We start from the raw sequence: 22,181 nt of genomic DNA, 5'->3' as shown, positions 1-22,181 counted from the left end.
ATAATTTTTCATTATATAGAGAGATCCTCAAAATAGGGAGCAAGATCATTCAGTCTGTAAATTAATTTAGCAACTAAGGGAGGAAAGCAAGTAGTCAAAATTTTTTTTTAAACTCCCACACTTATATACCCCAAAAGGTCATAAGGTGATAAACAGGTGTTCAGAGATTAAATGTGAAAAATATTGGCTTTGATTTTATAGAAAAGAATAAAATATAACTTGACAGTAGACTATTTACTTTATAAGTGCTTCTGTTACATTTCATAAATTATTTAAAAAGATTATCAAATGGCTTAAATATATAGTTAAATAAATAAGAAAATTATGTACATATAGAGATGGAGGTAGAGATAGGGATTGAGATGAAACAAGGTAACTGGTTTGGTTGGTTTATTTCCCCAGGCTGAGAAATAATTTAACCCTTGGAAAACAATCTCAAACTTAAAACAATATTTTATAGACTACTTTACAAGGCAGTTTTAGGCTCACACAAAAAAAAAATGAGCAGATAAGAAAGAGCCCCCGTACAGCTCTCCCCTTCAATTATGCTATTATTAGCATCTCGCCTTAGCCTGCTTCAATTCTTAGGGAAAAAAAAAAAAGTGCATTTCTTGAAAATGATAAACCAACATTGTTACATTATACTGCACTCTAGTCCAAAATTTACTTTGGAGTTCACTCTTTCTGTTGTACAGTGCATTGGATCTGATCAGTGTATAAGACCTAGATGTAGTTTCTAAATCCTTATGTTTATCTGCCTTCTGAATCCATTGATTGCAAACAGAGGAATAGTGATGACCCTCATTATAACCACTCTCCTTGCAGTTTTACCAGTTTTCTTCTTACATATTTTGACATTGGGCTGTAAAGTTCATACACCTTCACATCTTCTTGGAGGATTAACTCTTTTTTCAAGATATACTGGCCCTCTTTATATCTAATAATCTCCTAGAATGATCTGTTTTGTCTGAAATTAAAATAGGTTCCCCATCTTTCTTTTGGCTAAAGGTATCATGTTTATGTTTCTTCATGTTTCTAAATCTGAGCCTTTATAATTAAAGTGGACATCTTGTCAACAACATATAGTTGGGTTCTGTATCTTATTCATTCTGCCAGTCTTTGTCTTTTAATTGATGTACTAGGACCATTTACATTTAAAGTGATTATTGATAGAGTTGGAATAACATCTCCCATAGAGTAAATGTTTTCTTTTTGTTACTCTATTGTTGTTGTTGTAGTTGTTTCTTTTCTTCTTCTTTTCTCTTCTCCTCCTCCTCCTCCTCTTCCTCTTCATTTTTATCTTCCTCTCTTTTTCTGACTCCTCTAGTTTTAATTGAGTATTTTATTATAGAATTCCATTTTCTCTCTTCTCTTGAATATCAATATGCATCTATTTTTAAATCAGGAATTTCCCTAGAGTTTGTGGTAGACATTTTTAAATAGTCCAAGTCCACTTTTAAATAACACCATACTGCTTCACAAATAGTGCATGTGCCATTAATTAACTATTCCCAGTGTCTCCCTCCTGTCCCTTGAAGCATTATTGTTGTTCATTTCACATATCTATACACTAAAATCACTCAACATATTGCTGCTATTACTATTTTGAACAGTTAGATCAGTAAAGAAAAACAGATCAGTAAAGAAAAACACAAGGGGATATAGCTCAGTTGGTAGAGTGCTTGCCTTGCATGCACAAGGCTCTGGGTTCTAATCCCCAGCACCACAAAAAGAAAAACACAAGATATAGTTTTATCTTTACTTATTCTTTTTCTATTCTTCCTCATGTCAATCTGAGTTTCTGATATTTACCATTTTTCTTCTATATGAAGACCTTCTTCTAACTTTTTTTCCAAGATAGTTCTGCTGGTCATATACTCCCTTCATTACTGCTTGTCTGTAAGAAGTCTTCATTTCTCTTTGAGAGGATAATTACACTGCACAGAAGTCTAGGTTGGTAGAGTTTTTCTTGAACACATCTAAATATTTCACTCTACCTCCTCTTTGTTTGCCTAACCAGGCAAACAATAAGTCTGTTTAATTCTTATCTTTATTCCTTTATAGGTAAGGTGCAGTTTTTCCTCTAGCTTCATGTTTTATCTTTGTCTGATTTTCTGCAATTGGAAATGAAATATAGGTTTTGTTTGTTTTTCTTTATCCCATCTGATATTTTCTGAGATTTTTGGATCTATAGACTGGTGTCTGGCATTAAGTTTGGAAAATTCCTAGCCATTGACATTTTAAATCTATTGTTTCTTTATCTCTTTTCCTCTTGGTATTCTCATGACCTATATTTGATCCTTTTGTGGTGTTTTTGCTTTCTAGAGTTTTCATTTCTCTGCTTATACTACATATATGTTTCTGCATGTTGTCCAATTATTCTAATAGATCTCTTAGCATATTAATCATGGAGATTTAAATGTACAGACCAATCATTCCAAATTCTCCGCCATACCTTAGTCTGTTTTGCTTTGTCAAACTTTATTCTTGCCCATAGCATGCTTTGCAATTGTTTGTTGAAAGCCAGCCATGATAGCCAGCCATCAGATAATAGGAAATGAAATAAATAGACTTTTATATTTTATGTTTACCTGGATGAAAGTTAGGCATGCTATTTATACTTGCTGCATCTTTTCAGGTCTATATTTTAAATTTCCTCTAATTTCCCTTTGTTCTCTCCTGTTGTCTTTGAGTTTTCTTACAAACTTGTCCTTAAATAGAGTCTGTGTCTTAAGGCTCTCTCAATCATTATACTTGAGCACTGTTGATGAAGTCATAAGATATTGAGGAATGGATAATATTTTTATAATCTTCTGATAAAACCTCTTAATTTGCTACATACAGATTCCCAGTTTTCCCATCACCATTTGTTGAAGAGGCTATCTTTTCTCCAATACATGTTTTGGGCACCTTTCTCTTGTATGAAATAACTGTACTTTATGTGGGGTTTTCTCGGTGTTCTCTATTCTGTACCATGGGTCTACAAATCTACCATGCCATTTGTGTTACTATTGCTCTGTAGTATAGTTTAAGGTCAGGTATTGTGATGCCACCTGCTTCACTCTTCTTGCTAAGGATTGCTTTGTCGAATTGCCCTTTTTATAATTGCAATAAAGTTCTGGTGAAGTTTGCCTTGCAGGTAAGCTTTTGTTTCAGAAAGCAAAACACTGTGGATGTATTTCAAATGGTTCATTGTTTCTTTCTAGTAGCAGAAGGAAGAAATTTTTCTCCTATCTTCAGTTTCAGAATCTGATGGGGTTTCTGAAAGTGAGACTAAGGCCGGACCCTTCCCTCTCAGAGTTTTTAACTCTTAGTTTGTCCACAGTCTGCCTGCACATTTTAATGATTATTTTTTATGTTCCCCAGCCCTATTACTGGCTCCAGCATCTTTTGCTTCTCTGATAAGCTGTGATTCTCTGTATTCATTTATCTCCTCACCTTTCAGGAAGGTGGTTCAAGGCATAACCTCACTTCTCTAAAAAGTTGTTGATTTGGTTTGTCATGATGGGAGTCAAGACTTGACTTTCAAGCTCTTCAAATGTCAGAGCAGAAACCATAAGTCCTATTGATTTAATCATATATGGTCCCTTTTGATCACATTTCTTACATTTAATATGGTAATATAAGAAAACTGAGGTTTAAGGAAATTAAATTACTTTTATAGAGAAATATTGTTAGTAGATAAAGCCCAAATTAGAACCCGGATCCTTTAGTGCATTCTAGGACTCTTCTAATATATAGATCTTTATGTTTAGTCATTAATGCATATGAAAAAAATTTGAAAGAAAAAATTTAAGCAATGTTATTCATATTTGGACTCCTCTGTGGCATAATGTACAAAGCACTGGACTCTGGGATATTAAATAATAAATATTCCCAGATCTGACACAACCCTGACTCACTTTCAGATTTTAGGAAATCCTCAACAGTAGAAATCTGTTTTTTCAACGTGAGTCAGAAGCAATAATGAATCACATGATCTTTGAGGTTTTTTGTGTTCATGGAGTGAAACAATTCTAGTTTAGATTTAAGGCCCTTTATCTATGGAAGCATGTTGGTATATGTGTGTATCTATACGCATATGCCAGAGTTTTTGAGGTTTCAGTTCCAGACCACCATAATCAGGCAAATATTGCAAATAAGTGAGTCTCATGAACTATTTAGTTTCCCAGTGCACATTAAGTTTATACTTACCCTCTACTGCAGCCTATTAAGTATTCAATAGTATTATCTCTAAAAAAAAATACATACCTACTTTAACTAAAAATACTTTATTGTTAAGAATACTAATGATCCTCTGAGCCTTCAGTGAGTAGTAATTATTGTTTTGCTATTGGAGGGTCTCACCTCAGTGCCAGTGTCTGCTGACTCATCAGGGTGGTGGCTGCTGAAGGTTAGCTGGCTCTGGAAATTTCTTAAAATAAGGGGGCAATGGTATTTGCCTCATCAGTTGGTACTTTTCTCACCAATATCTCAGTAGCATTCTCTGTGTTTTAGCATTTTAGCAATTTTGAATTTCTTTCAAAATTGGAGTCATTCTTCTCAAAATTTGCCACTCACTGCTTTATCAAAAAGCTTTGTGTAATCTTCTTAATTTTTTTGTTGTCATTTCACCAGTATTCATGGCATCTTCACCAGGAGTAGATTCCATCTCAAGAAATCCCTTTCTTTGTTCATCTCAAACCAGTGACTCCTCATCATTATCTTGCTAGTTTCACCATATATGCAGTTACTTCCTCCACTAAAGTCTTGAACCCTCAAAGTCATCCATGCAGGTTGGAATCAACGTCTTCTGATCTCTTTTGATGTTCATATTTCTACCTCCTCCTCCCGTGAGTCACAAATGTTCTTAATCGCATCTTGAATGGTGAATACTTTCCAGAAAGTTTTCAATTCCATCAGAGAAGTGGTGAGTTACAGTAGCTATAGCTTTATGAAATGTATTTCTTAAATAATAAGACTTGAAAACTGAAATTATTCCTTGATCCATGGACTACAGAAGGGATGCTATGTTAGTAGGCATGAAAACAATCTCATTTTACATTTCTGTCAAAGCTCTTGAATGACCACAATTATTGTAAATTAGTAGTAACATTTTGTAAAGATTTTTTTTCCTGAGCTATAGGTCCCAACTGTGAGCTTAAAATATCCAGTAAACTATGTTTAAACAGACATCTGTCATCCAGACTCGCTTTTCCATTTTTAGAGCACAGGCAGAGCAAATCAATACACTAACTGTCCTAGGATTTTCCAAATGGTAAATGAGTTTTGGCTTCAACCTGAAGTCACCAGCTGCATTAACCCCCCATGAGAGTGCCAGCCTGTCATCTGAAGCTCTGAAACCAGACATTGACTTCTCCTCTCTAGCTATGAAAGTTCTAGGTGGCACCTTCTTCCAAGATAAGGCTGTTTTGTCTTCATTGAAAATCTGTTGTTTAGTGTAACCAACTTTATTGATTTTCTTATTTTCCGGATAACTTGGTGCAGCTTCTGCCTCAGCCCTTCTGCTCATCTTGCAAATGTTTTTTAATGGAAATGACTTGTTAAACTTCAGGAACAAACCTCTGCTAACTTCCAATGTTTCTTCTGCAACCTTTTCAACTTTCTCAGCCTTCATAGACTTGAAGAGAGTTAGAGCTTTTCTCTGAATTAGGCTTTGGCTTGTGGGAATTTTTAGACCACTAAAAATAATAAGACTTGAAAGCTGAAAATGTTAGACCAGAAATTTTAGAATTTTAGAAAGCTAAAATTATTAGAATTTTTAGACCACTAAAAATAATAAGACTTAAAAAATATGGAGGCTAAAATGTCTCCATATCAGCAGTAAAGCTGTTTCATTTTACCATTCTGTTTTTCACTGGAATAGCACTTTTTAAATTTTCTTTTTGGGATGGGATTCAGTGTGGTATTTCTTACATGCATATAGCATGAACTGATCAAATCCTTATCTCTAGTCCCTCCCCCTTCCACCCTTCCCAAGTAGTCACTAGTATACTTTAAGGCCAACTTTGTTTTAGCTTCCATATATGAAATAGAACATGTAGTACTTGTCTTTCTGTATCTGGGTTATTTCACTTAACATGATGCCTTCCAGTTCCTCTTATTTTCCTGCAAATGACATGATTTGATTCTTCTCTGTGGCTGAATAATACTTCATTGGATACACAAACCACATTTTCTTTATTCATTCATCTCTTGAGGGGCACAAGGCTGAATCCCCATCTTAGCTATTGTGAATAGTGTTGCAATAAATACGAACATGCAGGTATCTCTTTGGTATGCTGATTTCATTTCCTTTAGACATATACCTGGGAGTGGTATTCCTGGATCATATGGCAGTTCTATTTTTAATTTTATGAGTAAACTCCATACTATTATCCACTGTGGCTGTATTCATTTATATTCCCCCCAACTGCATATAAAAGTTCTTTTTTCTCCACATTCTTGGGGAGCATTTTCTTTTTTTTATAAAGACCATTCTAACTGGGATGAGATAAAATATCATTGTAGTGTTGATTTGCATTTCTCCAATGACTTAAAGATACTGAGAACTTTTTTTTTTTATAAAATTAAACTCAGAATAGATGGAAGATCTAAATGCAAAACTTGAAATTCTGAAACTACTAGAAGAAGACAGGGGAAATATTTCAAGACAATAATTTTTCCTCAGTGCAGTGTTTTACTGGAGATGACCCCAAAGGCACAAGAAACAGAAGCAAAACTTGACAAATGGGGTTTCATTGAATTAAAAAGCTTCTGCGCAACTAAGAACATAAAAGAATATAGAAACAACCTACAGAATGGGAGGAAATATTTTCTAACTATTCATCTGAAAGATGTTAAAAATCCAGAACATATAAAGAACTCATGAAACTTTACAATAAGAAAAGTAATTCAATTAAAAATTGGCAAAAGATCTGAAGAAACACTTCTTAAAGGAAGAAATGCAAATAGAGTAGCCCATCTAATTTCCTTCAACTATTTTTCCTTTGCATTCACTTTCTACTGTATGACACAATAGGCCTAGCTTTCAGCCTATCTGATCTTTCAACCAGCCTTCCTCACTAAGCTTAATTACTTCTAGGGTTTTTTTGTTTTTGTTTTTGTTTGTTTGTTTTTTTAATGAGAGGCATGTGACTCTTATGTTTGCTTGAACACTTGAAGGCAATTACAGGGTTATTAAGTGCTTTAATTTCAATATTGTTGGGAATAGGAAGGTCCAAAGAGAGAAACTGTCAGATGCTGGAGCAGTCAGAATACACACATTTATCAATTAATCTTCCTGTGTTCTATGGTTGCAGTTCATAGTACCCCAAAACAATTACAATAGTTACATCAAAGATCACTGATCACAGATCAGTGATCTCATAACAGATACAAGAATAATGAAAAAAAATTGAAGTTTTCTGGGCACAATGGCACATGCCAGGAATCCCAGTGGCTCAGGAGACTGAGGCAGAAGGATCACAAGTTCAAAGCCAGCCTCAGCAACTTAGTGAGGCCCTAAGCAACTTAGGGAGACCCTGTCTTAAAATAAAAAATAAAATAAGGTCTGGGAATGTAGCTCAGTGGTTAAGTGCCCCTGGTTTCAATCCCCAGTACAAAAGAAAAAGAAAAAAAGTTTGAAATACTATAATAATTACCAAAATGTGACCCATAGGAACAAAATGAGCACATAATTTTGGGGAAATGGCATCAACAGACTTGCTTAACAAAACTTCAATTTGTGAAAATATACAATATCTGCAAAGCACAACAAACAGAGATGTGCTAAGTAAGTATGTCCACCTGCTAAAGGGATGTTATTTTTTCAAAATCTTTCTGAACTACTAAATTAATCCTTTCCTTTAAGGGAAAAGTCTTAGCTTCTTTAAATATCTAAAATGAAATAATCCTTTGACTTCGAATCTGCTTAGTTTATGACACTGTAGTTTATGACTGTGAGCAATATTGAAAGCAAAATCTCCAGGATACCTCATCTTTGAATGGTCCTTAATGTTTTTTGGTTTTGTTTTGTTTTGTTTTTCTTTTTGTGAACTGCATAACCACCAACAACCACTGGATGGTCTCTGTTAAATATCACTTAATTTCAAAGAGGACTTCCTTAAACTCAGACTGGGATAGAACTTAGTACTTCCCCTTTTTGAACTTGAAGTTCATGTCTGTGTCCTTTGTTGAACTGGAACCTACATGAAGTTAGGACTTTGTCTACACACTCCCAGGGCCGTGTAAAACAATGCTTTCCAGTAGAACTTTTGCAAGATTGAAATATGTCCTATAATCTGCATATATGGCTTTAGCAGTTGAAGTGTCCAATGCAAGTGAATTACTGGATTTTTTTATTCTACTTTTTTTTCTAATTTAAATAATAACCACATGTTGCTAGTGGCTACTTAAATATTGGACAACAGAGAACTAAAGCAATGTTTCTTAAAAATCTATGTAGAGATGTCAACATTTTCAACCATTCTTCAGGCAATTTACAGGCAATGAAATACAGAACATCATATAAATATAGAACATAATCCTCAAGCCTGGCTTCACATTAATGTCATCTGAAGGAAGTTTTAAAAGGAAATGATTCTGGAGCTACGCCCCTAGAGATTCTATTTTAGTTGGTCTGGTATGAGATTCGTATTAAAAGAAGAAGAAACACACACACACACACACACACACACACACACACACACCACCTCCCTGGTCATTGCAATATGATGCCACCAAGCTTAAGAACCTAGAAAGTCCTATACTCGTCTGTAGAAAGTCCTATACTCGTCTGTCACTCAGTACACATTAAATAAATATACAAATCAATGGTTTGAATGCATTTAGAAAGGATTAGTGGTTACAAGTGAAATTCGTGTCACAGGAGATATTAGTGACCTCAATAGTTTAGATGATTTTTTTTTTATGTTCATTGGGGGTAATATTTTACAATCTTGTGAAATTCCCCAGTCTTTTCTTTTATTCATAAACACCACAAATAACACTGTGAGCTTAGGGTGACATGCCCAGCCTTCTCTGAACAATCATGTCTTTATACTCAATACTCTTCTGGTTTGCTGGTTGATTGACAAAGGGCTTGACGACTCCTCAACTGTCACCTGACAGTTCGCTCCAGTCCCGCACTGGAAAAAAGGCGGTCCCAACCTGCAGCCCTGTGAAAGCCTCCCTAGGCAGGTGCTGGAAGTCGCGGTTCAGCCTGGGGTGGGAAGGGAACTGTGAGAGCAGGAAGTAGCTCCCGGAGAGTTGGTTGGGCGAGGGAAGGGGTCGAGCTCAGGGCGCCCAGTAGTACTCAGTCCCTGCGCAGCCGGAACACAACGCGGTGAGTACAGAGACCGGGTGGCGTCGCCGGGGGCGGGAATGACTTTTCAAAAAACAGAGGGGTGGTTAAAAGAAAACTCCAGGCTCAGAATAAATACGTGCAAACACTGTTAACTTTAACCAAGAGATCAGCAAAGGCTTGCGGGAGATTTGAGGAAATTAGCATGAAACTAAGAATGAAATCGTTGTGAAGCAGAACTAGCAGTATAGATCAGAACCCACCAAATACTAATTTAACAAAGAAGGAGGGGGATGATTAGAAGTTTAAATTGGTAGGGAAAACGTAGGGGGAAAATATTTACTAATAAGTGAGATGAAGTAGTAAAATTTTAAAAAAGAATACAGTTTAATAAAACAGACAGTTAAAAGTAAACATTATAAAATTATGTTGGTTTCACTAAAAGTTCAAACAAAAGGAAAAATTTTGAAAGTTTTTATCATGGAGAAATGATAAATGTTTGAAAAAAGATCTTTAACGTGATTTAAGATTACACAATGAATACATGGATGGAAATATCCCCTTACACCCCATTAATATGTACAATTTTTATGTTTTGTGCCAGTTAGAAAATCAAATAATAAAAATTTAAAAAAGGAAAAAAGTAAATGTAAAATTACAAAGAGAAATTCCATCCAGCACCAAAATAAATATAGTTTGAGACTTAACAGATTTGGACTAAAAGCAATTGAGAGCAATCAATATGCTAGAAAAAAGTGATGGTGCTTTTCTTTTCCACAAAACCTTCATTGATTTAGAAAGAGGTAGACTCTTTCTTAAAGACAGTAAGTTATTACCAATACACATTGAAATTAGATCACATGCTGTATGCAATAAACTTTATTTATATATGGGTTATAACTGATTAATGGTCATGCAGCAGTCAAATTGCAGTTCATGCACCCTGATTAGCACTTCAAATTATTCTTTCAATTCAGGGTGAAATCTGAGAGGCTGTCTGACAATAAAATAATCTGCTGTCTTTGAAGTTTAGTCATCTGTTTTTATCAATGTACTTACAAAGATTTTGTTTTGCTTTGTTTCTTTTTAATTAAAATGGAAAAAAAAATATTATTATCTAACACCTAATCCTGTCTTTCTACTCCCATGATAACTTTCCCAGATAATTCTCATCTCTCTGACCCTTCTTAGCTCTGATATCATATCTTGGCAGCTCTGCCTATTTGGCCCTTGAGCTTTATGCCTGTGAGCCATTTCGAGGGCTTAAACTTTCTTGGAGCCTATCAGTAAAACTACTACATGGATCTTTAAATATTTATTATTTTAAAAAATAAAATAACAAGGAAAGTTGATTTCAGGTGTTTTTTAATTCAATACATATCAACAAGATATTAAATTTGAAGAAAAAAGAAAAACTGGATTATCTTGAATTGTATTCCACAAGGTTATTCCAAAGGGTCAATATACGAATACAAATACAAAATGGTATTGTGGAAAAACTGATAAAAGTGTGTGTGTGTGTGTGTGTGTGTGTGTGTGTGTGTTTCATGAAGTTCATGCAGCTGAATAAGGTGAATTGTATTCAGTGGTCTTTTCCTAATGTTTTCTTATTTTTAAAAAATGGCTCTTGGTTTCTTGCAGTTTGGGTCCTTTTCTTCATAGGAGAACCACTGCTGTCCACTAGAACTTTTTTCAGTGATAGAAGAGTTCTGTAACTTGCACTGTGCAGTAGGGTAGCTAATGGTCACATGTGGTTATTAAGCACTTGAAATGTAGTTGATGTGGCTGAGGAACTGAATTTTTCACTCTTTTATTTGATTTAATTCATTTTAATGAAAACTTAGCTATTTGAATGTGCCTAATGGCTCCTGGATTGCACAACACAGACAGCTAAGTAGTTGACTCGTACACTTCAACTCGTTGATATTATTGCACAACACACCACTGCTGATCTTTCACTTTACAAGATTCTTGAAGCATGTCTTCTATCTGTTTATTTTTTTTAAAAGGTCATAATGATACAGAGGTTCATGAACGACATTTATATATATATTTTTTTTTTCTCGGTGCTGGGATGGAACTCATTGCCTCCCAAATGCTCAGCACAGAGTCTACCTCTATTATATATACCTACTGAGATTCATGAACTATTTAGACTAAAACTTACAATGGGTGTATTACTCATGAAAAGAAAAGTACCTTTCCCCCTAGGGAATTCTGAGTTTGTAGCAGCAGTACAACCTAAAGTGCTCTGAAGCTGATGTTGAAAAGAAAACAAAAGCTTTTGCTTAGAAAGCACTTAGGCTTTCTAGAAGTCCTTGCAGGTGTTTTTGCATTTGATTGTCACAACAACCAACTGAAGTAAACCAAGTTCCAGCCCCCAAATCTTTCCCTTATACTAGTCTACCTATAGAGAAGAATCTTTTATATAATATAATAAAAATTGCATCCAGATCTTGGAAGAAGTTAAATTGCAAAAAAAAAAAAAAAATGTTGGATTTTTAAACTTGTAAGTTAGTGATAAAACATACTTGTTGGAAGAATAAATGAAAAAAATTAATGAATGAACATGTGGCATGTGAACATTATATAACTGCATAATGTTCTAAGCATCTTCAAGAAGTTATTTTAGAGTCCATACTTTTGATTGATGATATTGTGTATTAATTACAATTTGTTCAGAGATTCAACACTTCTCGATTGTTTCATTTTTATTTCTTTTATTTCAGAAACTCTTGAAAAGCATATAGAGCCAAAAGTGAACCAGCCCTCTCTTGCACTCCTGGAACCATGACCAATAATGGAACAGATCTAGCCATTGGCTACCTCTCCTCTTCTGTAGCGGTACTTTTGTTTGGCTCAAACTTTGTGCCACTTAAAAAATATGATACTGGTGATGGTAATTATTTTCTCTTCATTGTTAACCTAAAATTATTTTTAAATCTTTTGGGTCTTTTTAAAAAAATTATACCTAAAAAAGTAATGAAAAGTATTAACATAAATCATTTGACAGTATCCACACCTGTTTATCTGAGAGTTAGTATAGGATCACCCTTAAGATTTTATGGTAAAACAGTGGAGCTAGGTACTGTCAGGAAAGCTTTTCAGACAGTATCTGCTATGTGTACATAAGAAGAAAGTCACAGTAAATTCTAATAACACTTGTTTTGAAAACACACATTTCCGACATGACTGATGTATTACAGAACAGTGTTGAGCCTAACAGGAGTTTTGTTCTAGCTCATATGCAATTTTGTCTCTGAGAAAACACTAGGTGAACAAAGAAAACTGCACCAAGATGAATACAGATGTGTAGTATTAGACAAAATTCATGCACATGTAGACACACACACACAAACACACACACACTTTTCAAACCCCTAAGCTTCCTCAGTTCACCCCATGTGTTATGCATCACACTACATGCATCTGAAGGCAAAATCTTCTGTTCACCAACTTCACAGTAATTTCATCTTCCAGTGCTACTTCTATAGCTAACTTAGTCTTTTTCAATTTCGAGTGCTATATTTATTGCAGCATTCATGTATTTAACCAGTTAAAAACAACTGTCATTCTCATTAGGTCTACTCTTTTTTGATATATCGCTGATGAAGTTTTCCAGTGTTCTTTCCCCAAAACCCGTTTTCCCTAAAAGCTCTGTGGTTTGTATTGCATGGTTTTTGCATAGTTTTGAAGGCTTTGCAGTGATATTTAGTAATGCACATGTCATCTTAAAACTGCCTGTGATGTTTATTTTAGAGAATGAAAAGTCAGAGTTATTTTTATTTAATACCCTCCATATGGAAGCCAGAAGGAATTGAGGATATTGGAACGAGGAATATCTATTAGGAAGAAACTTTCTGTTAGCATTTATCTCCCTAATTTTTTATGTCTTCATACTGCCTAGACCATAGGATTACAAATCTTTTTCCTCCAGAGTCTTTCTTCTCTTTTTATTTGGACTTGAAACAGGAATGGAAACTACTTAAAAAAAAAAAAAAAAGCGGGGGAGGGGGAGGGGGAAGAGTAGAGGACCTGGATTTTAGGTTTCTTGCAATTAGCTTTGTGCTTCTGGGCAAGTCTACTTCTTTAAATTTAATTAGTTAATTTAGTGATTTAGTTAGTTATTTGAGCTTTGTAAATTGAACCCAGGGCCTCACATATGGCACATGCTCTACCATTGAGCTATACACACTCCCAGCCCTGGGCAAATCTTCTCAGATCTTTCATTTTTAGTTTCTCACTTGTAAAGTGAAGAATTTATAAAATGAAGTTCCTTTTCATCTGGTGATATTACTTTGTTGTCTTAGAAGCCAATTTTTTCCCTTTCCTCCACTGTGAGAGTAAATAGAAATAGGCAAAAATCATCCTCAAAGTCAAAAGTGACAGGTTGAGTTATAACTGACTTTTTCTTTCAATGTCAACTATTTCTTTATCGTCTTAATTCCTAAATCCTTGATGGTGCAGCAGCTTCAGAGAGGTACAGATACATCTCATATCATCAGGTGATCTTCAGATCATCAGCAAATATCAGCTAAAAACATTACAAAGGAGAGCAGTCCTGATCTAGAAGGCTTATTCTCAGATTTGTAATTTCTGGCTTATCACAGGCATTCGACTCTAGATGAGACCAGTTTGGGGCCATAAAAGACTTTATTTTTATCCCAGAGTTGGCACAAATCATTCCTAAAAAGTTTTAAGTCACTGTGTGCTACTCTAAAGTCTTAATGCCGTGTTTTGGGTGGATGGCTCTTAATGTCACATCTGAATGGAATTACAGACTTGGTCTGGCCAGCATTCTGTAACTGAGAATTCCTGATTTGTTTGATAGGTAAAAAAAAAAAAAAAAAAAAAGAAGAAGAAGAAGAATTAAGCCAGAATGCACTGTGTATAGGCTTAGCATCAAACAACCTGCGTTTAAATTTCAGATCTACAAACTAGCAGCTATTTGGACATATTGTTTAATCTGGGATTTATTTTCTCTTTAAGTTAGTGTTAATTACAATGCAGAGTAGTTGTAAAAATGAAATGTGCAAAGTGCCTATTGCATAGACGTTTAGTAAACTGTGTCCATGCCTACTGTGTTATCTCATCCATATTCCTCAGCAAAAATTCACTCAAATCATGTTGGAGCATTAACACCAAGTTCTTTTGTTTCCAGGAATGTTTCTTCAGTGGGTTCTTTGTGCTGCCATTTGGTTGGTTGCTTTGGTGGTCAACCTGATATTACGATGCCCTAAGTTTTGGCCTTTTGCAATGCTTGGGGGCTGCATCTGGGCAACAGGTATTGTATGTTGTAACCTTGTGTATAATCATTTAATAATGATCAAAACACGTCTCAAACTCACAAAGAGAAGAAAGAGCACAAACAGAAATTCTCTATGATACGTAGTCACAGATAATATAAGTTAACTATGTAATTTCTTCCTTTTAAATATTCAATACATATTTGTGAACATTTCCTGATTTGTTCCTTTCAATGATTTTTAAGTTCTTGATAGAAAATTATTATTTCAAATATTTCAATCTTTTTAAGCAAATCTCATCTATTATCTTATGTGCTCATAAGCAAGCATCCATCCAACCTACAGATTTTTACAACCTCAGTAGGTGTTTATATTTACTCAGCAGATTCCACTGGGAGTCCCAAATTCGGGGATATGTCAAGATTGGGATAGTGCAAGTCATAGCAACTGATAGGATATGGACCACAGAGAAAAGGGAGGAACTGATGATGTAGGGCTTTATTATAGTTGATTAGGAGGATGCTGTTATTAATACATGAGGAAACAGAAAGAAATATTTGGAAGGGAAAATGATGGAGTTAACTTGGAACCTTCTGAATTTGAAAATCCTAATGTTTTATCAGTAAAGAGAACATCTGGCTGCAAACTTATCAGCATAACACTTCACACTCAAGCAGGTATAGGCTGGAGCTGTCATGCTGGGAGTATGTGTCTCTGGTTGACAACTGAAATCATGAAATTAGGTGCAGTACCCAATGAAGAATATAGATATAGCAAGAAGAGCATGTTCCAAGTGAAATCTGTAGGAGGCACTTAATCCAGAAGGCATGATGAGAAAGAACATCTGGAAAGAACTAGAGAGATACAGGAGAATAACCAGGAATTGAAGGAATCTTGGATATCCAAAAAAGAAAATCTTATAAGAAGGAGGCGAGACTGCAGGGCTGAGGCCATGCTAATGAGGGGTTAAGAACTGGTAAAAAGCAATCATGGATTTGGCCTTGAGTGACCCTTAAGAGCACAAGGTAATAAATTGGGAGATTTAGAAGAAAAGTCAATGAAGGTGAATGTGGAAACCTGGAAGACAAGTCCATGAAGGTAGAAGGGTAGATTCTGAGGCTATATTGGAGTCAAGGCTTCTCCAGTGGTTGGCCCCAGATTGATTCAAAGAGAACTATAGTTTTATCATTTACATCTTTTACAAAGAGCCCTGAAATAGAAACACTGTTAAGGATGAAGAACATCTGTACAGTTAGGCAAGAAGCTAATTCTTTTTTTTTAATTTATTAATTTTTTCTTTTTTTATTGGTTGTTCAGAACATTACAAAGCTCTTGACATATCATATTTCATACGTTAGATTCAAGTGGGTTATGAACTCCCATGTTTACTCCAAATACAGATTGCAGAATCACATCGGTTACACATCCAAATTTTTACATAATGCCATATTAGTAACTGTTGTATTCTGCTATCTTTCCTATCCTCTACTATCCCCCCTCCCCTCTCCTCCCATCTTCTCTCTCTACCCCATCTACTGTAAATCATTTCTCTCCTTGTTTTTTTTCCCATTCCCCTCACAACCTCTTATATGTAGTTTTGTATAACAATGAGGGTCTCCTTCCATTTCCATGCAATTTCCCTTTTCTCTCCCTTTCCCACCCACCTCATGTCTCTGTTTAATGTTAATCTTTTCCTCCTGCTCTTCCTCCCTGCTCTGTTCTTAGTTGCTCTCATTATATCAAAGAAGACATTTGGCATTTGTTTTTTAGAGGTTGGCTAGCTTCACTAAGCATAATGTGCTCTAGTGCCATCCATTTCCCTGCAAATTCCGTGATTTTGTCATTTTTTAGTGCTGCATAATACTCCATGGTGTATAAATGCCACATTTTTTTTATCCATCTATTGAAGGGCATCTGAGTTGATTCCACAGTCTAGCAATTGTGAATTGTGCTGCTATGAACATCGATGTGGCAGTATCCCTGTAGTGTGCTCTTTTAAGGTTTTCAGGAAATAGTCCGAGAAGGGCAATAGCTGGGTCAAATGATGGTTCCATTCCCAGCTTTCCCAGGAATCTCCATACTGCTTTCCAAATTGGCTGCACCCGTTTGCAGTCCCACCAGCAGTGTACAAGAGTACCCTTTTCCCCACATCCTCGCCAGCACTCATTGTTGTTTGACTTCATCATGGCTGCCAATCTTACTGGGGTGAGGTGGTATCTTAGGGTGGTTTTGATTTGCATTTCCTTGACTGCTAGAGATGGTGAGCATTTTTTCATGTACCTGTTGATTGATTGTATGTCCTCCTCTGTGAAGTGTTTGTTCATGTCCTTGGCCCATTTGTTGATTGGGTTATTTGTTATCTTATTGTTTAATTTTTTGAGTTCTTTGTATACTCTGGATATTAGGGCTCTATCTGAAGTGTGAGGAGTAAAAATTTGTTCCCATGATGTAGGCTCCCTATTTACCTCTCTTATTGTTTCTTTTTTTTTTAATTTTTAAATATTTTTAATTATATATGACAACAGAATGCATTACAATTCTTATTACACATATAGAGCACAATTTTTCATTTCTATGGTTTTATACAAATTATATTTACATGAATTCACTTCTTTATACATATACTTTATATAACAATATATATCATATTCCACCATCATGTCTAACCCCATGATCCCTCCCCTCACCTCCCAACCCCCAAAAGGTCATTTTGATACACAATGATGTATGCTATGAAGTTATAGAAAAGAGTATATACCTTATAATAATATGAACAGATAAAGTTTTGTAACTAATACATAGCATAATAATAATAATAATAATAATAATACACTTGCCATTTAGACATTAATAAATTATACATCTGGCACTACTGACATCTTTTCCAAAAAAATCGACATCTTTTCCAAAAACAAGGGGAGTTATTTGTGGGGGAAAATGGTATTTTATGCTTTCTTAATATCAAGAATAAATTATTTTCAGAAGTAATATATATTTCAATATAAAAATAAAATAGAACCAGGTTCCATGGCACACACCTCTAATCCCATTGGATTGTGAGGCTAAGGCAAGATAATCCTGAGTTTAAAGCCAATCTCAGAAATTAAACAAGGCCCTAAGCAACTATGTGTGACCCAGTCTCTGTGTGCCCCTGATTTAAATTTCTAGTAAGAAACAACAACAATAAAAAGAATACAAAGTATTGATGAGGACACAAAACAAATTCTCATGAACTAATGATAGAGTAAAAATTGCTGTTATTTCATCATGAAAACTGTAATATATATATATATATATATTCTTATTGTTTCTTTTGCTGAGAAAAAACTTTTTAGTTTGAGTAAGTCCCATTTGTTGATTCTTGTTATTAACTCTTGTGCTATGGGTGTCCTATTAAGGAATTTGGAGCCTGACCCCACAATATGTAGATCAGAGCCAACTTTTTCTTCTATCAGACGCAGAGTCTCTGATTTGATATCAAGCTCCTTGATCCATTTTGAGTTAACTTTTGTGCATGGCAAGAGAAGGAGATTCAGTTTCATTTTGTTGCATATGGATTTCCAGTTTTCCCAGCACCATTTGTTGAAGATGCTATCCTTCCTCCATTGCATGCTTTTATCCCCTTTATCAAATATAAGATAGTTGTAACTTTGTGTCTCTGTGTCCTCTATTCTGTACCATTGGTCCACCCGCCTGTAATTCAATATCTTCATGGGATTTTCCCCTAAGCCTAGTTCTTTGAGCAATCATAATTGTAAATTTAATGCTAAAAAGTAGTTATCTTATTTTAAAATGAAGAAATATCCTTTACTAAATTTATATAAACCCCATGCACTTCAGTTGAAGTTGAAATAAACACTAATTTTAAATATAAATAAACACTAATTTATAAATTTATTTTATATATTGAAAATAACAAATTTTTTTTCTGTGTATTGCATCTACAGGGAACGTTGCTGTGGTCCCAATTATCAAAACCATTGGTTTAGGCCTTGGAATCCTAATCTGGGGATCATTTAATGCTATAACTGGCTGGGCAAGCTCAAGGTAATACAAGACAACTTTTTCAACTGATTCCCTGCACCCATACCCAATGTAAGACAAGTGCTAAGAATTGGGCTTGCTGAGGATATGATTCTTATTCTCACAGAAATAAAATGTCACTTTTAATTATTTTTCTAAGTTCTTAGTAAATTATCTAGATACTTGATCAAGATATAGCCAAAAAATTAAAACAAAAATATTGAAAGAATTATATCTAGGAAAAAAGTGGGAGGAGAGAAGGAAAACTGAATGTTTATTTCCTCTTCCTGTTACCTGACAATTAACTAAAAAGGCTATATGCATCATCCTCATTTTATTTTCATAATTATGCAAGTTAAGTGCTATAAGAGAGCTGATACTCAAAAGAGGTTGATTCATGCAGGTCACAGACTAGTAAGCCAGGATTCAAACCCAGCCTTCCAATTCTAAACCACATATTCTTCCCTTACAAGCAGTATCTGCAATCCATTTAATATTAACTGTGGCTAGTTTTCTTTGTGGGTTTTTTGTTTTGTTTTGTTTTGTTTATTTGTTTGTTTGTTTGGCTTTTGGTTTTTTGGTACCAGAGATTGAACCCAGGGGCGCTTAAACAAGCCTCCTTTTGTTGTTGTTGTTGTTGTTGTTTGTTTTCTGTTTTTGAGACAGGATCTCACTAAGGTGCTTAGGGGTTTGCTGAGTTGCTAAGGTTGGCTTTGAACTTGTGATCCTCCTGCCTGAGGCTCCAGAGCTGCTAGGATTATAGGCGTGGGCCACAGCTTCTGTCTCTGTGGCTGCTTGCAAAGCTGAATCATTGCAAGAGAACCTCAAGCCTGGGAAGTCTGAAACTCTTAACTCTGGCCCTTTAAGAAAAAGTTTGCAAACCCTAGTTCTAGAATAATGCTGTCAAACAGAGTAGCCACAACCCACAGTCTATGTATATTGAATCCACAGGCTATGAGTTAAACATTGAGAAAAGCAACCAGTAAATTTCTCAGTTGTACTAGCCACATTTCAAGTGCTCAGTAGTCATGGATGGCTGGAGGCTTCCCTACCATACAGTGTGCGTGGACCAGTCTAACTGCTCTTGGTCTACATTAATGTGAACACTCAAGACAAATTTGGGGAAATGAAGAATGTTGCTCTCACCTTACAATGTGGGCTCCCCTTGCAGTCAAAAGCATTATTACCACCTCAAACCAGGAAAGCAAACTAATTTACTAACCTCCACTGGGTACATTCTTTCTTGTTCTTTCCCATTACCACCTGAACTTTTTACAAATAACTACTTTCTGCTTCTTCTTGCCTCCTTATCCCTTGCCTCTATATGGTTCTCAGTAATTCTTCGTGATGATCACCATAGTGTCAAGGCATGAGGGGAAAAAGAAAAAGAAGAATTTAAAGTGATTGCAAAGAATAGAAGTTTTTAACCAAGTTATTTAAAAATATGTTTCTAACACTATACAAGGGCTTGGGTGGAGCTTAGTGGTAGAGCGCTTGCCTAGCATGCTCAAAACCCTTGGTTCAATATTCAGTATGCAAAAAAAAAAAAAAAACTAAATACTATACAAAATTGCAGCCAATTAATTAGTATTCACTTATTTACTTGAACTATTTTTTTCTCCTTCTTAAGTTTTAATAGAAAAGGGACACTTACAAGTAGTACTTTTACATATGGTAACCCATTTAATGTTTATAACAAACCTATAAGTACGATTGTTTTCCCACTTTTAACATGGAAAATTGTCCAAAGTTAGAGTTAGTAAGAATTAAGGGCTAGAGTTTGAACCCAGGATCTGGCCCCACATCTATGCCCTTAAACAATATGGTACAACATGTCAACAAAATCTAATTTGATATGACTCTCTGAATTTCCAGGTTTGGCTGGTTTGGAATGGATGCAGAAGAAGTACCAAAACCTCTGCTAAATTATATTGGAGCTGGACTCTCAATAGTAAGGTACACATCCATTTCTAATGTTTTAGCTATTCTTCCAAACGTTTGAACTGCTTTTTAAGGATCCTGATGTGTTTACTTTTTTTGAGCCTACATTTTATAAAATCTTCATGATTTTTACCTTCATATTCTTCATTTATAATGACAAACCAGTTTTAGAGTACAAAAATACTAGATCTGGATTCAGGAACACCATCAGTAGCTATCAGTAGTGGAGACACTGAGAAAGTCATTTAAGTTATTTGAAGCTCAGTTCTGTTATCTATAATTTGTAGAAAATCAGAATACATAACTCATAAATTACAATCAAGGTATATTAAAGTATACTGCTAACTCAAACATGCTGTATAAATAAATGCTGGCTTCCTGATGCCCTGAAATAGTCATTGATTCTCTCTTCTGTTTATTATATAGTCCTAATTCATTCAAGGAGAATATGTCCCAAAGTCCAAGTGGATGCCTAAAACTGCAGATAGTACCAAACCCTATAATTTAATGCCTTCTCCATCTTAACTATGCATTTATCACACACTGTAACAATTCTTTTGCAATTTGAGGTGCGACAGAAAAACTATCATAAATTTCTCTTCTTCACAATCTCTTACCATGGATCTTAGCAACTTCAGCTCACAATGATTTTTCTTTCCTTTTAAAGTTGAGAACTTTTGCCTTTATACTTAAAGGAAGCAACTTACAGTTTCTCTTTGGTATATCTGATTTGCCCACACCAGTACTTTGTGTTTTGGGGCCACTACTAAGCAAAAAAGGGGCTACTTGAATAAAGCACTGCAATACAATGATAATCAGTTTGATAACCAAGACAACTACTAAGTGACCAATTGGTAAGTAGCATATACAGCATGGATACATTGACAAAGGGATGGGTTATGCCCCAGGCTTGACATGATGATACAACATGAGATTTTATCATGCTACTCAGAATTATGCACAATTTAAAGGTTATGAATTGTTTGTTTCTGTAAGTTTCCATTTAATATTTTCAGACCAGGGTTGACCACAAGTAAATGAAACTTTGGAAAACAAAACCTCTGATAAAGGGGCCTATAGTACTCACTCTGTTGCCAGTGTCTATTTCTGACTTCTCACTCATTCTTCTTAACCTAACTAGATAATCACTGTCTCTCCTGGGAAAACACATGCTCTTTTGGATACCTATTTTTGGATGTATCTGTGTCTAGTCATACACACACTATATGAGTGAGGATAAAAATGAATCTGAATCTCTACATGGTGATGTTTGTTCAATAAAATTCTAACAGGAATTAGGTCACCTTAAATTCAGTCCCCATCCTCTCCAGACTCCATTTATATTCCCTGTCAGTCTTCACAAAATGAATAGCACAGCCTAGAAAGATTTTAGTACATTTTTAGTCTTCAGGGAAAGAACAGTATATTTCCTTTCCACCAGCAATGATGGCTTTTCCCCAGCCACATTCAGGAACAATCTCTTTGTCATTGAAATGTTGCCTTAGAGAGTAGTCCTAGGGCAACTAGAGGAGAAATAATGTAGATTATTCTAAAGTAGTATATTCTGGACACTTTTTGGTTAGAGGCTATTTTATGTATTTTGTACGACTTACAATATTCTACATTTGAATAGCTCTCTCAAAAGCAATTTCTTTGCACCCTAAAATTGTAATGTAGCATGCCTTAGT

At 35.1% G+C, this 22,181-nt stretch overlaps 1 protein-coding gene across 2 annotated transcripts in view; it reads left to right on the top strand.

The window, feature by feature from the left end:
• Positions 1-9,191: 9,191 nt before the first annotated feature.
• Positions 9,192-22,181, top strand: part of TMEM144 (transmembrane protein 144) — a 36,366-nt gene continuing 23,376 nt past the window's right edge. For both annotated transcript variants that reach the window (XM_081304514.1, XM_081304513.1), the window contains exons 1-5: positions 9,192-9,325; positions 12,013-12,182; positions 14,445-14,567; positions 18,477-18,576; positions 20,428-20,508. In XM_081304514.1, coding sequence (XP_081160640.1) covers positions 12,074-12,182; positions 14,445-14,567; positions 18,477-18,576; positions 20,428-20,508 — 413 coding nt within the window. In that variant the 5' untranslated portion in view covers positions 9,192-9,325; positions 12,013-12,073. The remainder of the gene's footprint in view (positions 9,326-12,012; positions 12,183-14,444; positions 14,568-18,476; positions 18,577-20,427; positions 20,509-22,181) is intronic.

This window comes from Spermophilus citellus, assembly GCF_964194105.1.
Source record: "Spermophilus citellus genome assembly, chromosome: 8".
Taxonomy (NCBI): Eukaryota; Metazoa; Chordata; class Mammalia; order Rodentia; family Sciuridae; genus Spermophilus; species Spermophilus citellus.
The sequence above is the reverse complement of the archived record's forward strand: the minus strand, read 5'-3'. Positions and strand labels throughout refer to the sequence as shown.